Raw genomic sequence first — 17,670 nt, forward strand, 5'->3', positions numbered from 1 at the left:
ATTTATATTTATCCACTTTTAAACTTTTTTTATTTGATGCATGTTTTCATCAAGTGGTGAACATACTGTTGTTAATCCTCTTTTTAAATAGTCTGCATACTGGTTATTCTATTGCATGCATTATAAATCTGTCTGATCTGAACATTCCATTACACACACACACACACACACACACACACACACACACACACATATATATATATATATATATATATATATATATATATATATATATATATATATATATATATATATATATATATACACCCCGTAAGCATTAAGGGTCTAAGGCAGATTCTAAGAAAACAAAACAGTGCACTCTGACAGGACATTAAAAAGTGGTGTTGTTAAAGTGACTGGATAAGTGAGTTATTTGAGGAAAAAAAAAAAAAAAACACCAAACAAGTGTGTTTTTTCAGCATGTTTTATATTTCACATCCTCTAATACAGGACTAAAGAGATGGAAGCAAACTTTACCTGACCTGTCCTCTGATTGGATGAGCCTGGACAGGAGTAGCCAGGGCATCATGGGTAGGATTATAGACAGGTGTGTTGTGGTGTGCCTGGGGTGAGATCTACCCAAACCCAAGCCTGTTTGTGTGTGCGCATCTTCCAGTCTGTGCATGTGTTTAGCCATCTCAGTCCTCTTCTTACTGATGTCTAGAACAGACTAAATGAGCAATAATCTGTACACATTCCTCCAGATGTCCCAGTGAATTTCCTGTGGCTTAAGGCACCAGCTGAGCTCTTTGAAAGTTTTGATAACTTCTGCAAATGTGATTTAACCTCTGCTTGTTCAGGAATGTCGTGCAGGACATAATGTGCTTATTCCTATTTCCCCTCAAAGAGATGAAAAAGGAGGCACATGTGCTTTCTCCAGTATTGGTGCACCTATTGGCACAATATAATCACATGCACTTTTTAAGAGGATTGTTAAAGAAAATATCTTTGATGTGGGGTGTACAAGCTGGGAAATTAAAATTTAGATAGCCTTATTCTGATTCTAGTCTCTTCACTGTGTATTCAACATTACTAAAATTATCTTAAGATGCATATCAAAATATTAAAATGTGGTTTATAGCACAAATTAGATGTAGCATGCAAAAAAAAAAGATGTAGCATGTTTAGCTCTTTTTGTATGAAGAATCTGGCACGCAAATGTTTAGCTTTAAATAACTGCAGCTCAGGCCATAGATTCATTTCCATAAATATGGTTCTGATCTTTGTGTGATCTCAATCAGCCAGAAGTTGTCACTAATACCAGAGAAAGACAGTGGAGTAGAACAGTGCTTTATTCCCCATCATCTGTCAATCAACACTACGACAAGGCCCTCGATCCACACAAGCAACAAAATGCAAGCTGGAGCACATGTAAAGTGTCAAGAATGTTTGATAATGTCCTGTCAATTTGACTACCATTGCTTCAATTCACTGATGAAATCTGAGAGCCAAGTTAAGACCAAAAATATGGAAGAATGTAAAACAGAAACATGATAATGGCCATGAATGGAATTTTCAATAAAGTAACCTCTTGTGGGCATAGAATGAAGCATCAACCCTGTATGTAAGGATAATATGGAGTTTGTGTCTGGAAAATGTAACAAGAGGAATTTCAAAATTATATGTGTAGGCAACACACTGAACAATGAGAACAGCAGGCAGAAAAAAGCCTAACCCTGTTAAGTATGAGGCTGCTGGGTAATGACAATGTATTTGTGCATTTCAGCATCTTGGAATCTCCAGCTTGCCGTGGAAAGAAGAAACATCATTTTTGTGGTTGCCATGGATACCTGTGTGTGAAGGTTTTCGCAGTGAGTCTCGACTCCTCCAGAAGATCAGTGAACCGCATGTGTCAACCAGCATTAACCTGCTCAGTCCAACAGATGCACAGGGACACACATGCACAAGAAAGAATAATAAACACACAGAAACATACACATTAACCTTCTCATGTCAACACAGAGTATAGTACAAACTGAACTGCAGCTTCCAAATATACAAACTCCACAGCTGTGAATTGAGCTACACATTGTCAGAGCTGATATACTCTTGAGCGGAGCTGTAACCTTAGAAAGAAAACACTTTGATTATGGTCTTGTTCTATTGTACTTCATGAGGTCTAAACCTCCAGTATGGAGTTAATACTCTCCAACAAGACAAAGTCCTCCTTCCTAAAGACTATAAAACACTGTATACTTACTAAGTACGATAAAAATTAGTTTTCTCTAGTGTGGCCATGTTGGTTCCCTAATATTACCTAAGAGATTTTTGCCACTCATTCATTTGTCACTCACAATTCATGTGTGGTGCTGTGGCTTAACATGTAGAGCATTAAGTCAGGGTTAGAGGAATTGTTCCAGCTGGGGACCATGTCAACTACATTATGCATTTATATTCCTGTAGCACCCACCAAATTAATATATATGCAGACCATAACTGACCTTGTTAGAGCAGGTTCAAGTATAGCGTGGCATTTTATGGAAAATCCAGCCTGTGCCCGTGTCCGTTTCTCAGTATTGGCATTCATTGTGTCTTTTTTTTCTTTACATAATTTCAACTAAATCCTAGAAATAAAAATGTTTGTAAACATCAGTTCATCGGATTAAGACTTTCGTGGTTTGCCCACAGTGCAAGGCCTTGCTCTGGAAGGTAATGCTGGATTGTTTTCTAACTAGACAAATTTATTTTATTGATGAAAAACTGACACAAATTGGGGCCCCCAAATTTTCTGATATTCAAATTTAGAATCAGCTTTCTGGCAAATTTCAGAGTCTCTGTTTTCATCCTCTTCACAAACATGCCAGACTTTTCTGTGTAGGGCCCCCCTAACTGACACTCTGGGCTCGTCGTCAAGTATTATGTTCTCAAGTGTTTGTGATTGTCTAGTGCGCCAAGCTGCTGGAGTCCTCTCTGCCCCATCCACAAAGGCTTACACAACATTCAGCAGTCATATCTCTGATTGTCTATCTGGGAGCCCGGCGTGTTTTCTCTCAAAGTCAAATTAAAAAGGTATGCCAGAAAAGAGACCGTATCTGCAATTCAGAACACATTTTTCTATCAGACAGGAGATATATTGCCGACTAAGTATTGTCAGATGTTGGCAAATTCCACATATTTTTCATATCCGGCCCCCTGAAACTTGGGGCCGCTTCAAAACTCAAGGCACATCATTGACAAAGACTCTGTTTGACCTTAGGAGCAGAGGCAGAAATGAACCAAATATCCATTCTGTTTTCTACAAAAATATTTTCTCTGATATAAATGCAATATCACTGGCCATAAATCATTTAGTAAATCATTTGGAAATCATTCGAAAAACACATTTATTTGTGGGGGTGTTCATCAATAAAGGTGGCTCTTGTGGAAAGTTTTATTTATATATTCATGTATTCAATAGATTCAGTTATTCATGTATTCACTCATTCACAAGGCCTAGTCAGTGGCTATGCGTCAGGCCCCTGTGTGTGTGTATATATGTGTGTGTGTGTGTGTGTGACCTGCGGCGTAGCCCTGCTATGCTGCGGGCTAGTGCTGTTCCCCAGGGGGCTCTCATCTTTTACTGAGCCCTGACAGAAGATGGAGGCTGGGAGAGGGGTCCGCTGCATTAAAAAGCCTTTACCTAGCTCTGATTTATCACCCCAGCCTCACACATACGCACCCACACTCACACACAGACACACACAAACCTGCCTGCCAACCCCTATGCCATCTCACCATTCCTCGCCGCAGCTTGACTCTATACTCTATCAAACACACAGACATACAGATGCACGCGCACGCACGCAGAGTCAAACGGACACACATTCACACACCATCAAACACATACTCGTTCCATCATAAGATGGCTGCCTCAGAGAAAGGGTGAGGGAGCGAGGCGCCGCACATTGCACCGCAGTGGTGATTTTGCATTTTAATGGTACCTCTCTTCTCCTCCCTATACCCCTCTCTCCCCTCATTTGGTAATTCTGGTGAGTTGCAGACAGGCAGGCAAGCCACCGGCTACCTCACCACAGGAAGACAGAGCAACACAATTACAGGACAGCATTTCCTAGGTATGTCACCTGCAAATGGCTGCATTTGAATGTGACAGCTACCGAGGAGGTGAGCGAGGACAGCGGGGAAAGATTGGTATTTGTGTGTGTTCACACTGTGGAGGAAGCAGACTGTCATCACGCCACAACAAGCATAGTGTTCTATAGGACAGCCTCTGCACACAGACTGCAAGAACCTTTAAATGCACATGAAGATACCCACACATACATACATATAGAAAAGAAAAGAAAGAATGTGCTCACAAAATTCCAATTCAAAGCTGTATGTATTCATCATAAACTGAGACATGGACAAGGTGAACACTACAACAAACACAAAGATACACACACATGTGCACGCACACAGGACTTTGTCCTTGAGAGGGTCCAAGACTTGGTAATCATATTCATTCATTCATTCATACATATGGGTGGAATACATTTGCTCCATCTCTGCTCTGAGTTATTGCATGAGTGCTGATAAAAACTTAAAATAAAAAAAAACAAAAAAAACAAAACAAAACACAAAAAAGGAAGGGAATGAATTTAAGCTTTGAATAAAAACCTCTTTTTTTCCTCCAGCACACATTAATACTATACTGCACAAGAAGTTAAATGTTTTAGCATTACTAATTTTTTTGTATTTTTTTTTATTCAATCTTCGTTCAGTCATTTTACAGCAGGTGAAATCAAGCATCTCTTTTATAAAAGAGAGATGACTCCTGCACAGGACAGAAGTGGCCCGATTGGTCATGAACAAGACAAGACAACTCTTTGTGTCTTTTGGCCACATTAGACAAATTGATCTCTCCATTGAAATGTTTGAGTGCTACTTCATATCTGAACATATTTTAAGCTTTGCGAAAGCTCAGGTCCATGACACATTTCAAAGTAAACTCCAAATTCCAAATACTGCCTTCAATTAAACACCCAAATTGGTTCACAGCTTTTCTCCATTATTTAAGCTTTGTTGTGTGTTTGTTTGTACACACATTTTATTACTCCTATGTGTGTCATTATTAAAGATATTTATATGGCATTAAAAAAAAAATCATCAGTGATTTTGTGCTTTTGATGTATCTGTGCTGAGGGGTATCATGTTTTCTTTGGAGAGCAACAACCAGAGTAGTACGTAAAAGATTTGGGGAATTGCAAAACAGCGAAGGGGTCAGGGAAGAGCACTGGAACATTATAGTAAAAATGAAAACTTTAAACTATTTTCTGGCATGCTTTGTTTCGTAAATCCTTGTAAATTACTCTAGGGCATGTCTTACAGCTTGTGTGTGTGTGTAAATGATCCAAGCCGGCAAGCATCTGATGCTCTGTGGTGTGAAATTTAAACCTTTTGTGTGTGTATGTTAGCCAGCGCTACCTTAGATGTTGGAATAATAAGAAAGCTTCTCCTCCATCATTCACTAAGCGTGTGTGTAGTACCAAATGCGCGTGTTTGTGAAAGAAGAGGAGGAGGACGAGAGATCGCTGGTAATGGAATAATTTTTCACTTGTTGTAATGGAGGTGGTGTTAAGGAAATGGCAATAATAACACTGTTAAATCCGTTATTTAACTTCTAATTTCATGAATTTGGGAAATAGAGCATTTTCAAAACAGACGAACCCAACCACATAAAGAGAAGCTAAAATTTAAAAATTCATTTCTGTTGCGCTAAAGATTACACTTTACACCCATGTAATCCATAATGAAATGATACAACCTTTTTAACATATGCTTTTTGTGTGTTTTTGTGCTTGTGCATGTGTGTATTATAAGGAAAATTCACAGTTGCAGATCAGTTGCACGTCACCACCACTCACTAGTTTACAGTTAGATGTTCATGATCTGTGTGTGTGATGTTCCTGATTTGCCGAGCATATGAAGTCATTTGTCTTTAAAAGCAGTAACATTTTGCTAATCTGTGGGTTTGTGTGTGTGTGTGTGTGTATGTGCTGTGGAAATGGAGGGTGAGAGGGAGGATGCTGCAGCTGTTGCCTCCAAATCCATAATTTATTGTTGGGAATGCCACAATCTAGATTACATATCTTGCAGCTTAAAAGTGTATTTTCCCATAAACAGCAATCTACAGCTCATCAAAATTCATTCTGCTTCAGCATAAACAATCCCCTTGTCCTCTCACCCCTGCATGTGTGTGTGTGTGTGTGTATACATGTATTTGTCCATATGGCATAAACAATCCCCTACTCCTGTCAGGAACACAGAGTGATCCATCAGTTTCTCCACAGAAAAGCAATTTCACTGGAGATGTTCGGTTTTTCACAGACACAAACCACCTATCCTTGCAGAGAGAGAGTGAAAGGGGGAAAAGCCAGGGAGACACATGCACGGAATAGAGGGAGATAAAGAAATAGGGAATAGAATGGCAAGGAAATAGAACAGAGGAGAGAAGGAGAAATGAAGCAAAATTGAAAGGGAAGGATGGGAGGAATAAGAGAAAATAAAAACCCATCTTGTTGTGTTTAATAGGACACACTGTTATTTGCTGTCTCATCAGTTCAATATAGTACATGGAAACTGTTCATCTCTTGCCCTACTCATATGCACTGGGAGTTGACACATAGCGCCTGTCAAATAGGCTTTATGTGACTGCTCCAAAAAAAAAAAAAAGTCACAGTTTCAGTCTCTAAACAGTGGCATTCATTTAAAAAAAAAAAAAAAAAAGAATAAAGATGAAAGACTGAAAGAAAAAAAAGAGTTTCTCGCTTTTGACCGTTAAAGCTTGAAGTGTGGAATTATGAGCGAGGAGCAAGGCGATGCTGTGGCGGCCCAGTTTTGCTGCGTTGAAGCGGGAAGATGACAACATAATTACAGAGAGTCATCTCACAACACGTGATTAAACAAACAATGCATGTCGTCTCCTCCTAAGGTCCCCCATTTCCAGCATCTTTTATTTTTTGTGCATGCCGTTGCTGAATAGCGGCGTTGCATGTGTTGCGTGCAAAGGGAAGGAAAATGGGGTGAATCCATATGACTCCATATGAATGCATATTTCTGAACATATGTGGGCACCCACGGACATAGCCAGACGGAAATATTGTATGCAGACAAACAGGCAATGGACAGCAGGCTAATGTATCTTTGTAGTAATAGGCTTAAGTTAAAACAAGATGAGAAAGGCCTTCATTTTAGAGGAGCTGCATTGCTACTAATGACTAGAGGGCCCCCAACTGCCATCTCAGCCTATTATAACTTTGAGATGGCTCTTCTGTGTTTTTAAAGATGAATGCAAATTAAAAAGCATTAGGCTACATTCATTTGCGGTCTTTGGCATATAGGCCACTTTTGGTCTGAGGGCCACTTAAGGCTGCCTTATTTCTTCAAATGACCTTGAAATCAAAGAAAGAGCAAGTTTTAATGATTTAGAGGGCTCTTAAAGACTCAAAAGGAAAAGCAACACAGGGCCTCATTAAAATTTTCATTTAAACATTAAAAAAGCTTTTTGTTACAAATGTTCCTGCCAGGATGCTGAGTTGATATACAAAGAGAACCGTAAGAATGCCCAGCATCTGAGCCAATTTGATGTCAGTGCATCTCCTCATCCCTTTATCAGTGATTCTATAAATTACAAGGCATGCTTATTTGGCTGCTTTATAATTTTCTTTGCGAGATTTGGGCTTGTGTGTGTGATAAACGACGGGCCGTGGAGCTTTGTGATTTGGTGCAGGGCCTGTGAATGACCTGGGGAATGCATTGTGTCACTTTATATTTAGCTTCTATTTCCTCACCTCCTGCTCTTCTGCTCACATGGTATGATTTCAGTTTGTTAGTGTGTGTGCGTGTGTGTGTGTGTGTGCGTGCATGTGTGTATGTGTGAACAAAGAGTGAGACATATCCCATCACCCCTTAAAATTCCTTCATTCCCTCCTCCATTGCTCCCTTATTTCCCCAACGACTCAACTTGCCTTGTAAAAACCTTAGACTGGCTGCTCAGCGCCCTTTAAAATGTAAAGCAATATTACAGAGTCTGACACGCTGATCTCTGTTGCTATGGAATTGTTTCAGGGGTCCAGTGAACGTAAAGAAAGCTGTGGCTGTCCAGAGTTAAGTGGGTGTGTGCAGAAATGTGAACTTTACAACTTGTTTTCACACTGGACCAAAATATCTAAAGAACTGATGAGAGAACTATATTACTGTTTGTTTGTTTGTTACAGGTGGTAAAGCATTAGAAATGCCAAAAAAAAGAAAATGTGCCACATATTTTTCACTTTTTGGCATGTGGATCCAGCCCCTCCGTAACTCCACCTCTCGCTTGTTTAGTTATTTACAGCCCTGACAACAAAAAAGCCTTGAACTGTTCAGCAAACTACACAGCACCCTTTGTGTCACAGGCAAAACAGGAAATCAGGCTTTTGTCCGCTCGAGATGGCATCAAAAACACCTTGTTTCATCTGTCTTAAGCAATCCCATCTTGATGCCTTCACACGTCCCCATGTGGGGCTGTGCTGCTCCTCAGAACAGATTGGGAAACAGCACAAACGATCTGCCGGGGAAGTCCCAGCGGGCTGCCATAACATGCTCGTTTGCCGACGCACCTCTGTTGCACAGAGCCCATGTTTGATTCCACTCAGGTTGCCCCTCCCTTTCTTTCTCTCCTGCGCTCACTCTCACTTCACTTCTATCACTTGCTCATTTCTCTGTCTATATCACCTACTTCCTTTCTCTCTCTCTCTCTCTCTCTCTCTCTCTCTCTCTCTCTCTCTCTCTCTCTCTCTCTGTCCCTGACACTTGGCCTGTCTATCTGTGCCTCTTTTTCTCTTTCTTTCGAGCCTGTCTCCCTTTCTCCCTCACACCTCCTCCTCCTTCTCTTTCCCTTTAATATACGTGTTAGTTGACTGTGTGTCTTGTAGAAATGCCAGCAGTGATTGTATCCTTCATCCACAATGCAATAATAAGGCAGGTGTACTTCTGCCCCCTCCATTTTCCTCATCCTCCTCCTATCCTTTTGTACCAAAATCTATTGCAACAGTAAACACTAAAAGCAGGAAGGGCAAAAGAAAGATATACAGAAAAAAAGATTAGATTGCCTTTTTCATGTTAGTTCGTGTGCGGCCTTTGTTGACACCTGGGTTAATCCAGAGAAAATGCTGTTGATGTTTATTTCCCATCTTAAAGAATGCGTCCTTACAAGATACTGTGCCTTTTGTTGCCTATTGCTGTGTCCCCTTCCTCTGCCGATGCAGTGCTCCCAACTGTACAAAACAATATTTATCTCCTCATTTACTAAAAAAGCACACTGAATTTCCTCCTGGGGCTTAAAAAGTTGTAAAGTTTTGCAGAATCAGTTGTTGGACAAGTGTAAAAAGTTGCATTACACCTGTTAGCAGAAAAACAACAGGTTCTGTTTTGGTGCATACCCCCAAATACAGCCAGCAATAAATAATAAGATATCATGTTGAGTATTTGTTCACAGGGGACAATGGTTTCCTGATTTCTCAGGTGTAATGCTTTGGTGGATGAATCACCATGAATCAGGTGTAGGAGATATTGTGTGGTGGATGGAACCCAGGTGCCCAAGTTATTTCCGGACTGTGCCGTTAATCACCAACCTGACGCTGAAATATGGCTTGCAATTTAGCAGTTTTAAAATAGAGTTCCCTTGACTGCATATACTTAGGTTGGGAAATAATAATAAGGGCATGATAAAGTCAAGAGACTGTGAGACTGTTTCATATGAATGTGTGCCGCAAAATGTGGTCTGTTTTATCAGTGAATGTGGGTTCGAAGTCTGAAGGATAATAGGAACTAAAAAGGATCTGATGCTGTCTCCCTGATAACAATAATTTGACAGTTTCAATTTCTATGCAGCAATCACAGCTTTGATGTAAGGAGCTGTTTAATAACTAACTTCATCACTTCCTATTAAAGTATTTTATGTGCAAATGCATTCCTCCAATGCCAACCAGTGAGTGAGAGCAAGAAAAGTCCCTCATCTTCCACAAAACATGTTAATATTTTTTGTAGGGCAAAAAAACAACAACAGTGTGTATTTGCGTGTGCAAATAGACATAATGGATAGACAGATGAACTCATACATAAACATATTGTCAGTAAACAGAAACACAAGACTATGGGTGCGTTTGTTCTAAAACAAACTCTCCCTTCTCTCCCTTTCCTGTTTGCTTTCATTTCTGTTATGGCCTCTGGAAGAGTCAGAATGTGGCAAAGGTTTACATCAGAGACAGAGTGTCTAAATATCTGATTATAAGCTGTTTATCCTCGTTAAATGATGACAACATAGTAACGCCAATACGCAAGAGGCCTCAGATGTGAAGCTGGTCAATATCTATTGACAGACAAATCATTGTTGTTGTTCTTTCGTTTCGTCATTGTCCAGGCCCCTATGCATGAGGGGCTAAACTGGGAGTGAATGTGATTGGATTTTCAGTCTCCGTCATTAAATTCCCATGCGGGGAATACTAATTCCAGTATTTAGTGCGGTGATGCTAGGGCTTGCTTTCATCTTAAACTGATTCCAGTCTAATTAGATTGGGCATGTGGGGGGTGGTGGATGTACGTCTGGACTAATCCCTGCCTCTCTGTCCCAAACATTGTATTATCCAGAGAAAATCCATTGGCTGCAGGCTATTCAAAGCCAGATCTGCCTCCACTGCAGCCTCTGTACTGTATCATCTGGAAAGCTGTGGCTAGAAGGGTGCACTGTGCAGTGAGGGTGGAACCTAATGGTCATGAGTGATGTATGGGTTGCAGAAAACGCCATTTAGAATTTACAGTAAACCTTTTATCGTGTATTCAGGGCAAGACCGCTCACTGCTGTGGCCTCTTTAGCAAAGCTGTGTCTGAACTACTATGAACTACTCTTCTCTTCAGAGAGCCTTTTTATTCTAGGACAGTCCAGTTAAGTAGTGAAATTGGGTGGCCCCCAAAATACGGTTATATCAAAATGGTTCTTTTTTAAGGTTTTATACTTTGTTGGACCTATAAACAGTAATTTCAGAAGAAATGAGTCAGAACTGGCAAACAATGCACTTGCGTGTACGCTCACGTACACAAACACACATGCGTACACATTTGCTGCGCATGGATCAGCCTGTCACCCTGCTTGTGAATTACTGACAGACCACAGTGAAAACACTGTGTAAAGAGGTCCTTCTTCTAGGCACTGAGAAGGCCAGAAAAATGAAAGGCCTTCAGCCATTATTCTCCACAAAGGTCAAACGCAATTCAATCCCATAGTATGGTGTGTGGGGAGGGGGTGGGGGTAGAGTGGGGGGTCTACCTCGGCAACCGCCTGGACTTTAAGGGTGAGCAACGGGAAAGGACCATTCAGCAGCACATTCGTCAAGGGCGAGAGGTGAAGTCAGAAGGGGGGAGAAAAAAAGCTGTTTTTGAGGCTTTTACATGTTGCGGCTGTTTCACTTCACACTGGAGTGTTTTGAGTGAAACAATAAAAGGGCAAAACCGATTCTGCTGAAGTGAAAAGATCCTCATCTCCCTCTTCATTTTTGATGTCCTTGTGAAATTTCATTAGGTGGATTTAACGACTTGTGAATGTTGGCTTTCTCCGTGACCCTGACACCGGTGGCTGACATGTCTCGCTGGCAGGGTATGATGTATTGTGTTAAGGTCTTACTGAGGCGCAATATTTAATGTGACAGCATCTGTTGACCTTAGGTCTTAAAGTCACCCTCCTTTTTCACATTAGCGTCAATTTTGCTTCTTAGAATTTTAAAAGCAGTATATAATCTGTGCCACAAAATACAATTTCTTATTCTATCTATCCATAGAATGGGAAATCTACGTGAAAATGTGCTTTGGCCCCCTTCAGTTTTCAGTGGTATGCACTTTATGCACTGTTTGAAACATCATCGTGGGCCTTACACACCACTAGCAAAAAGCTAAACCTTTCCAGTTGTAGGAAATAAAACACGTTCTTTGCTCTCTTTTGTGGTTGTACATCTGTTTATCCGTGGTTGTGATCTATTATAGTTGACTTATAATGGGAGGGGTCTAAATCAGCACCTGATCAGATCCAGATTGGCAAACACTTCCAAACATAATCCCCGCATCTGCTTAGAGTCAGATTACCGCAAATAGCATAATGATGGGAAATATCCATTAAATGATTTCAAATTTTAGTCTGTCAGTGACTGGGATGACAATTATTTGAGGGATGTTGGCACAGTACATATCATGTTAACAGTGTGACAGAGGTACACCTGAAAGTTTTGGGGAAAAGAATGTGCCTTAAGTCAAAGTGTAACGTTAATGGAAACTACATTAACAAAACAAAAACAAAAACTTTTTCCAAATGTGTGGTAAATTGTCCACTTCAGTCTAAAATAGTATGCTCATCTGGGGCTGCATTGAAATTTGTAGTGACACAAATAAATCTTCATTTACAATGTACTACTTAACATACCTTTACATTCAAAAGTAAATTTAAGGGTATATTAGGGAATGGTAAATGGTAAATGGACTGCATATATATATGTGTATATATTAGTCTTATCGACTGCTCAAAGCGCTTTTACGCTACAAGTAACATTCACAGTCACGCATACAGTACATTTTACTCACAAACCAACTTGCCCAAGGACACTTCAACATATGGACTGGAGTAGCTGGGGATCAACCCACCAACCTTCCGATAAGTGGACGAACTGCTCTACTTCCTGTGCCACAACCAAAAGTACTATCCAAGTATATTACACACAATATACTGTAACTTTGTAATATAATATGACAATACACATAATGCATATATATTACATTATAATATAATAAGATAAAGAGAATATTCATGCACATGAAAATTTTAAGCACTGCATTAAAAGTGATTGCCAGCCAAATTAGATTATGTTTTTGTGGATAACTGAGTTAAATGCAAAAAGTTTTGAATGACATATGTAAAACTTCTTCCAAAGAGATAATAAGATAATAAGAACATGAAAGACAGAAAATTAAATAAAGAATGTTTGATGCGAACAAACTGGTTTGCAGATACAGTTTTTAATGTATCACAACAATGAGCAACAAACATACTTGATGAACTATTTCCAGAAGTTGTTCAAATACCATCTACAATAAACGTCATTTCAACTATGACAACAGGTCTGTGACAAAATAAAAAAACGGTTTCAAAACCATGTTATTACCGTGATACGGTACAGTTGAGACCTCAAACAGTACAGTAACAAAAACTAATGCGACTACTCTCTATATATAAAACATCAATAACATTTTTGGTTTAGTTTATTTAAAGTTTTAGCCATAGGGGCTTCTTCTTATTAAAACCTCAGGGTGCATTTCCTATGTAACCCAGATGTTGAAGAGTACATATTGTGTAGGATATGATTGCGCCATGAAAATCCCTTTGACATCCAGAAGAACAATTCCAATTTCAACCTTTTGAAGGCTGTCCCCATAAACATGACACAATCCATCCATTGTTTATTTAAAAAGTTCTTTTTTTTCTTTTTGGCTGCTGTGCAGTTGCAATATCTATGTACAGTTAATATTGTTGGACCATCCTTTTTGTTGGTTTGTTAGCTTTTACCAGTCCTTGGTGTGGAAAGCGTCCTGTCTGATGCTAACATCTTAGCACACGATGCTAGCTGACAGTTCAGTCTTATAATGCTGAGCCACAGAGTGGGGAAAGGCAAAAAGCCAGAGTTGTGAAAGCCTTTGGAATCAGGACAGTCGCTCATGTTTGTACAATGGCAGAATTGCACCTTGGGAGGCCAGGATGTCTCTTATGAAACACAATCGAAAAGTGTCTTCAGGATTAAAGTAAATGTTAAAATACTAAAAATCCAAAAAATGACATTTAAAAAGCTCACGCAGAAAATTAAAAACTGACATTTTGCTTTAAAACTTTGAAAAAAAAACACCTTTACAATAATAAAACATAAAAAGGAAATGTTACTTGATTTCATTGTTTGAAACAATAACTAAGCATGATTTGATTTAACCTGTCAAACAGTTGCATTACATGCTACTTGCTCATCTCAGAATAGGAAATACCAAAAGCAATACATTTTTGCATTTCTTCATATTAATAAATTTGTACCATGCACAGCCAACTACGAATATGTACAACAGCTTAGCTTTCTTTGTTCACAAGCCTTTTTCTTTCATACAAATAGCCTTCTGTTACTTTGGAATGAATCACATTGGTTTCAATTACCAAACTAGAAAGTGATTCGTAAAAAATTGAACACCCTTTGACAGCTTTCACATTCTTAGTTCCACAGCAAAATAACAAAATAACATAACATAAAAAGTAGCAAAGCAAAGCAATTAATGGATCAGTATTTTGTCTGGTAGAAAGTTGAGAGAATTTATGGCAAGCAAAATAACATTACACAGTAGCAGCAAACTTTGTAAGGTAATACTTTGCGATGTTGAAATCACTAAATGTGGAAAAATTAAACTGTTGACTTTAAATGTAGATCATCAGAAGTGCCCAGAGAATTGATGGGAGGACGTCAACCTATGCAATAAATGGCTGCGTATACGTGTAACACTGTTTTAAGTCCTACAAGTACATGAACATGTTTTTAATATACAACACAAATGCTGTTGTCCCCCTTTTAAAGCAGCATATTTGCAAACGTATAGCAAATGATCATACCTTTTTTAACATTGTGACCAACTTGTACCTTAACAGTTTCAAGTATACAGTACTGCTTTCATGGATGCACCAATTCTTAAATAGGTCTCTAGATTGTTAGGCATCAATCCTGTAACAAATATGGACCAATATGCTGCTGCAATAGACACAAATAATAATTAAAATACAAACATACATACAAATGGAAAAAAAAATCTATTAAATTAACAAATGGCCTACTCAAATAATAAAAAGACAAACAAAAAATAAGTGCACTATAGTCCAGACACAAGCAGGTACCGTAACAGTACAGCAATTCACAAATGAAAAATGTTATATTCACATAATCCGAGAGAGTCTATCAAAACTAGAGTTATTACCTCTTCAGAAAAGGGTGTGAGCAGAGGTAAAAGTGAGAAGGTAAGAGTTGGCACAGATTAGTATATACTACAAGAAAAAAAGGAAAAAGGGGGTGGGAAATAGATACAGTTTGTTGTAATACAAACTGGCAAACACAGGGGCAGCATACACATTTACTTCACCATTCTAAATTCCCTCAGTGGCAAAACCATACTGTCTTTGTAGGGCAAAACTAAAAGGATATGCACATCGTCCATTGTAACAGTAATATTGTCTCTTGGTACTCTATACACATCAAGGAAATGCGTCCGATAAAGCTTGACATGTTTTGGTTATAAGCCAAGTGTACCCAGGCTTGTTGCTGCTTTAACAAATGAGAAATGTTATGTTCTGACCTGAGAATTTAAAGCTACTGAATTACACCTATCTAAACTAAGAGAGATTCTCTTTGAGGGTTCTGGATCGTCATCCCATACAGTACATGCTAGCATTTGGAAAACAATCCAGCTGAGGTGCAATTTGCTATCGTGAGAGTTTTTGGCTTGAAACAAGCCCCCCAAGGGAGCCTGTGGGATTTTTTCCTACTCCATGTTTTTGTATACAATATAAGCTCAGTCAAGCATCTGCAACAGTTCTGTCCATAACAAAAATCAATCAATATCTTGCCAGCATATCAATATGGGAAAAACAATCCTGAGTCAATCATTTGGTACTGTAATTTTTTGGGTTAAGAGAGACTTTGGAACTGCAGTTTAAAAAGTCTTATTTTTTTCTTTAAGCAAGGGATCCTTTTGTCACTCCTACACACTGAACATATCCATTCTGATACTACTGAAGCTCGCGTCTAGGCCAGAGGCCGGCTTAGCCTTGACTTCCAACGCATTTTCTAAATCATCCAGCTTCTGGCTTAGCTCATTGTCAGACTCATCTGAACAACTCTCGGTGGGTAGTGAGGTTGGAACCCCTGAGGTGCTGCAGGAAGTTGAGGTAACCGTTGAAGGTGAGGAGAGGGGGGGGGGGAGGAGAGGCAGACGGGGAGGAGGAAGCAGCTTTCCGGGCTGTGGTGGCCTGGAACAGGACATTTGGCCAGGACTTCATGGACAAGCGAGAGAGATGAGGAAAGGTGTTATTAGAAGAAGCTGCAGACTGCGAGGTAGATGTGGTGTTAGGAGTAGGGGAGCAGACAGAGTGAGGTAATAATCTAGTATGCTCTTTGGCATTTCTCATTGCTTGTTTGATTGTTTTCTCTTTGTGCAAGCTCGACTGAAGGTGTTGGCCAAGTGCTTCATTCCCATTAACAACCACATTGCAGGCAACACAAGTGTAGTTGCTCACTGCCTTTCGTAGCACTGTCTCTTGCGGGTCAGTAAAAGGATGTCCGAAGTAACAGAAGGACTTCTGGTGACGCACCACTGAGTCTTCGTCAGCAAAAATCATCTGGCACTTCCTGCATATAAACTCATGCTTGACGGACGGTACGATAAAAGCATCTGGAAAATCCATGGTACTTTTGGTATCTGTTTTGGGTTCTTCTTTTGTGCTTTCTGTTGAAGAGCCTTTGTTGGTGTCATCCTTAGCATCTATAGCATCTTTTGGTTTGAACGAGTTGGTGGTGGTGCTCTGTATGCTCTGGGGTGTCTTCACAGGGGTTGGCTTCTGTTGCTGCTGCTGCTGTTGTTGTTTCTGCTGTTGCTCAAGTTGTTTCTGCTGCTGCTGTTGCTGCTTCTGCAGTGAATCCTGGAGGGACTGCTGGTACTGCTGGTACTGCTGCAGGAGAGCGGTTGGGGAGAGACCTGTTGCCATGGCAGCCTGTGGGACTGCTGCCGGGCCATACGGAAACAGGTTCTCCATTCCACACAGTGGTGGGAAGTAGCCCCCTGTTTGGACCCCTCTAGGAAGCTGGGGAGAGAAGCAGTTGGGAAATCCAGGAAGAAAGTAGGGCAGGAACTGCCCCCCCAAGAAAGAGGTGGGATCACTTGCTGCAAGAGCATTCTGAAGTGCCTGAAGCTGTGTGGCATCCAGGGGAGTCTCATTTCCTGGTTTCCCCAGAGCTGGACATGGTTTCTCCCTTTTCTTGATCGTACTGGGGGTCTCAGGGCGTGAGCCGCTCTCATTCTCTCTTTCCTTCACCTTCATCTGAGGTGGCTTGTCTCCTGGTTTCTTGTTGGGGTCTCTCTCTGAGTCTTTCCCTTGCTGCTCTGTATGATTTACTGCTGCCAAAGGTGTGGAGGGAACAGGAGGAGGAGGAGGAGGTGGAGGAGGAGGAGGAGGAGTCTGCAGAAGAGTCTTGGTTGGGGTAGTGCTGAGAGACATGGCAGGAGAGGGGGTGGCTGGTGTAGGGAACCCAAGCATGCCAGCACCGGGAGACGCTAAAGCTGAAATACAGTGGTATATAAATATGGAAATATTCAATATTTAAATATTAAACCCCAAATCACTATGGAAACTGTTTGACAAGATAAAGATGCCTAATTTGTCACTGGCTGACACTGGCTTTATCTCTCTTAAGATTTTGTTAAGATTTTGTTATGGATCAAAACTGTTACATGCGCTTTATGATAATTTCAACCTGCCAATATATTACAATATAAATATACCAAACCTACAATAAGGGGAAAAACAAACACAAACAAAAGCCATGATATAGATACATTTGTTGTAAAAAAATCTCTAAATTATCAATTAGCAGGTCA

The 17,670-nt window shown here is 40.1% G+C and overlaps 1 protein-coding gene across 1 annotated transcript in view; it reads right to left on the minus strand.

Moving 5' to 3' along the window:
- Positions 1-12,995: 12,995 nt before the first annotated feature.
- Positions 12,996-17,670, minus strand: part of zfhx4 (zinc finger homeobox 4) — a 71,027-nt gene continuing 66,352 nt past the window's right edge. Inside the window, 2 exon segments of the mRNA XM_041065337.1 lie at positions 12,996-15,996; positions 15,998-17,352. Coding sequence (XP_040921271.1) covers positions 15,778-15,996; positions 15,998-17,352 — 1,574 coding nt within the window. The 3' untranslated portion in view covers positions 12,996-15,777.

Source organism: Toxotes jaculatrix, chromosome 20 (genome assembly GCF_017976425.1).
Source record: "Toxotes jaculatrix isolate fToxJac2 chromosome 20, fToxJac2.pri, whole genome shotgun sequence".
NCBI classification, from domain to species: Eukaryota; Metazoa; Chordata; class Actinopteri; family Toxotidae; genus Toxotes; species Toxotes jaculatrix.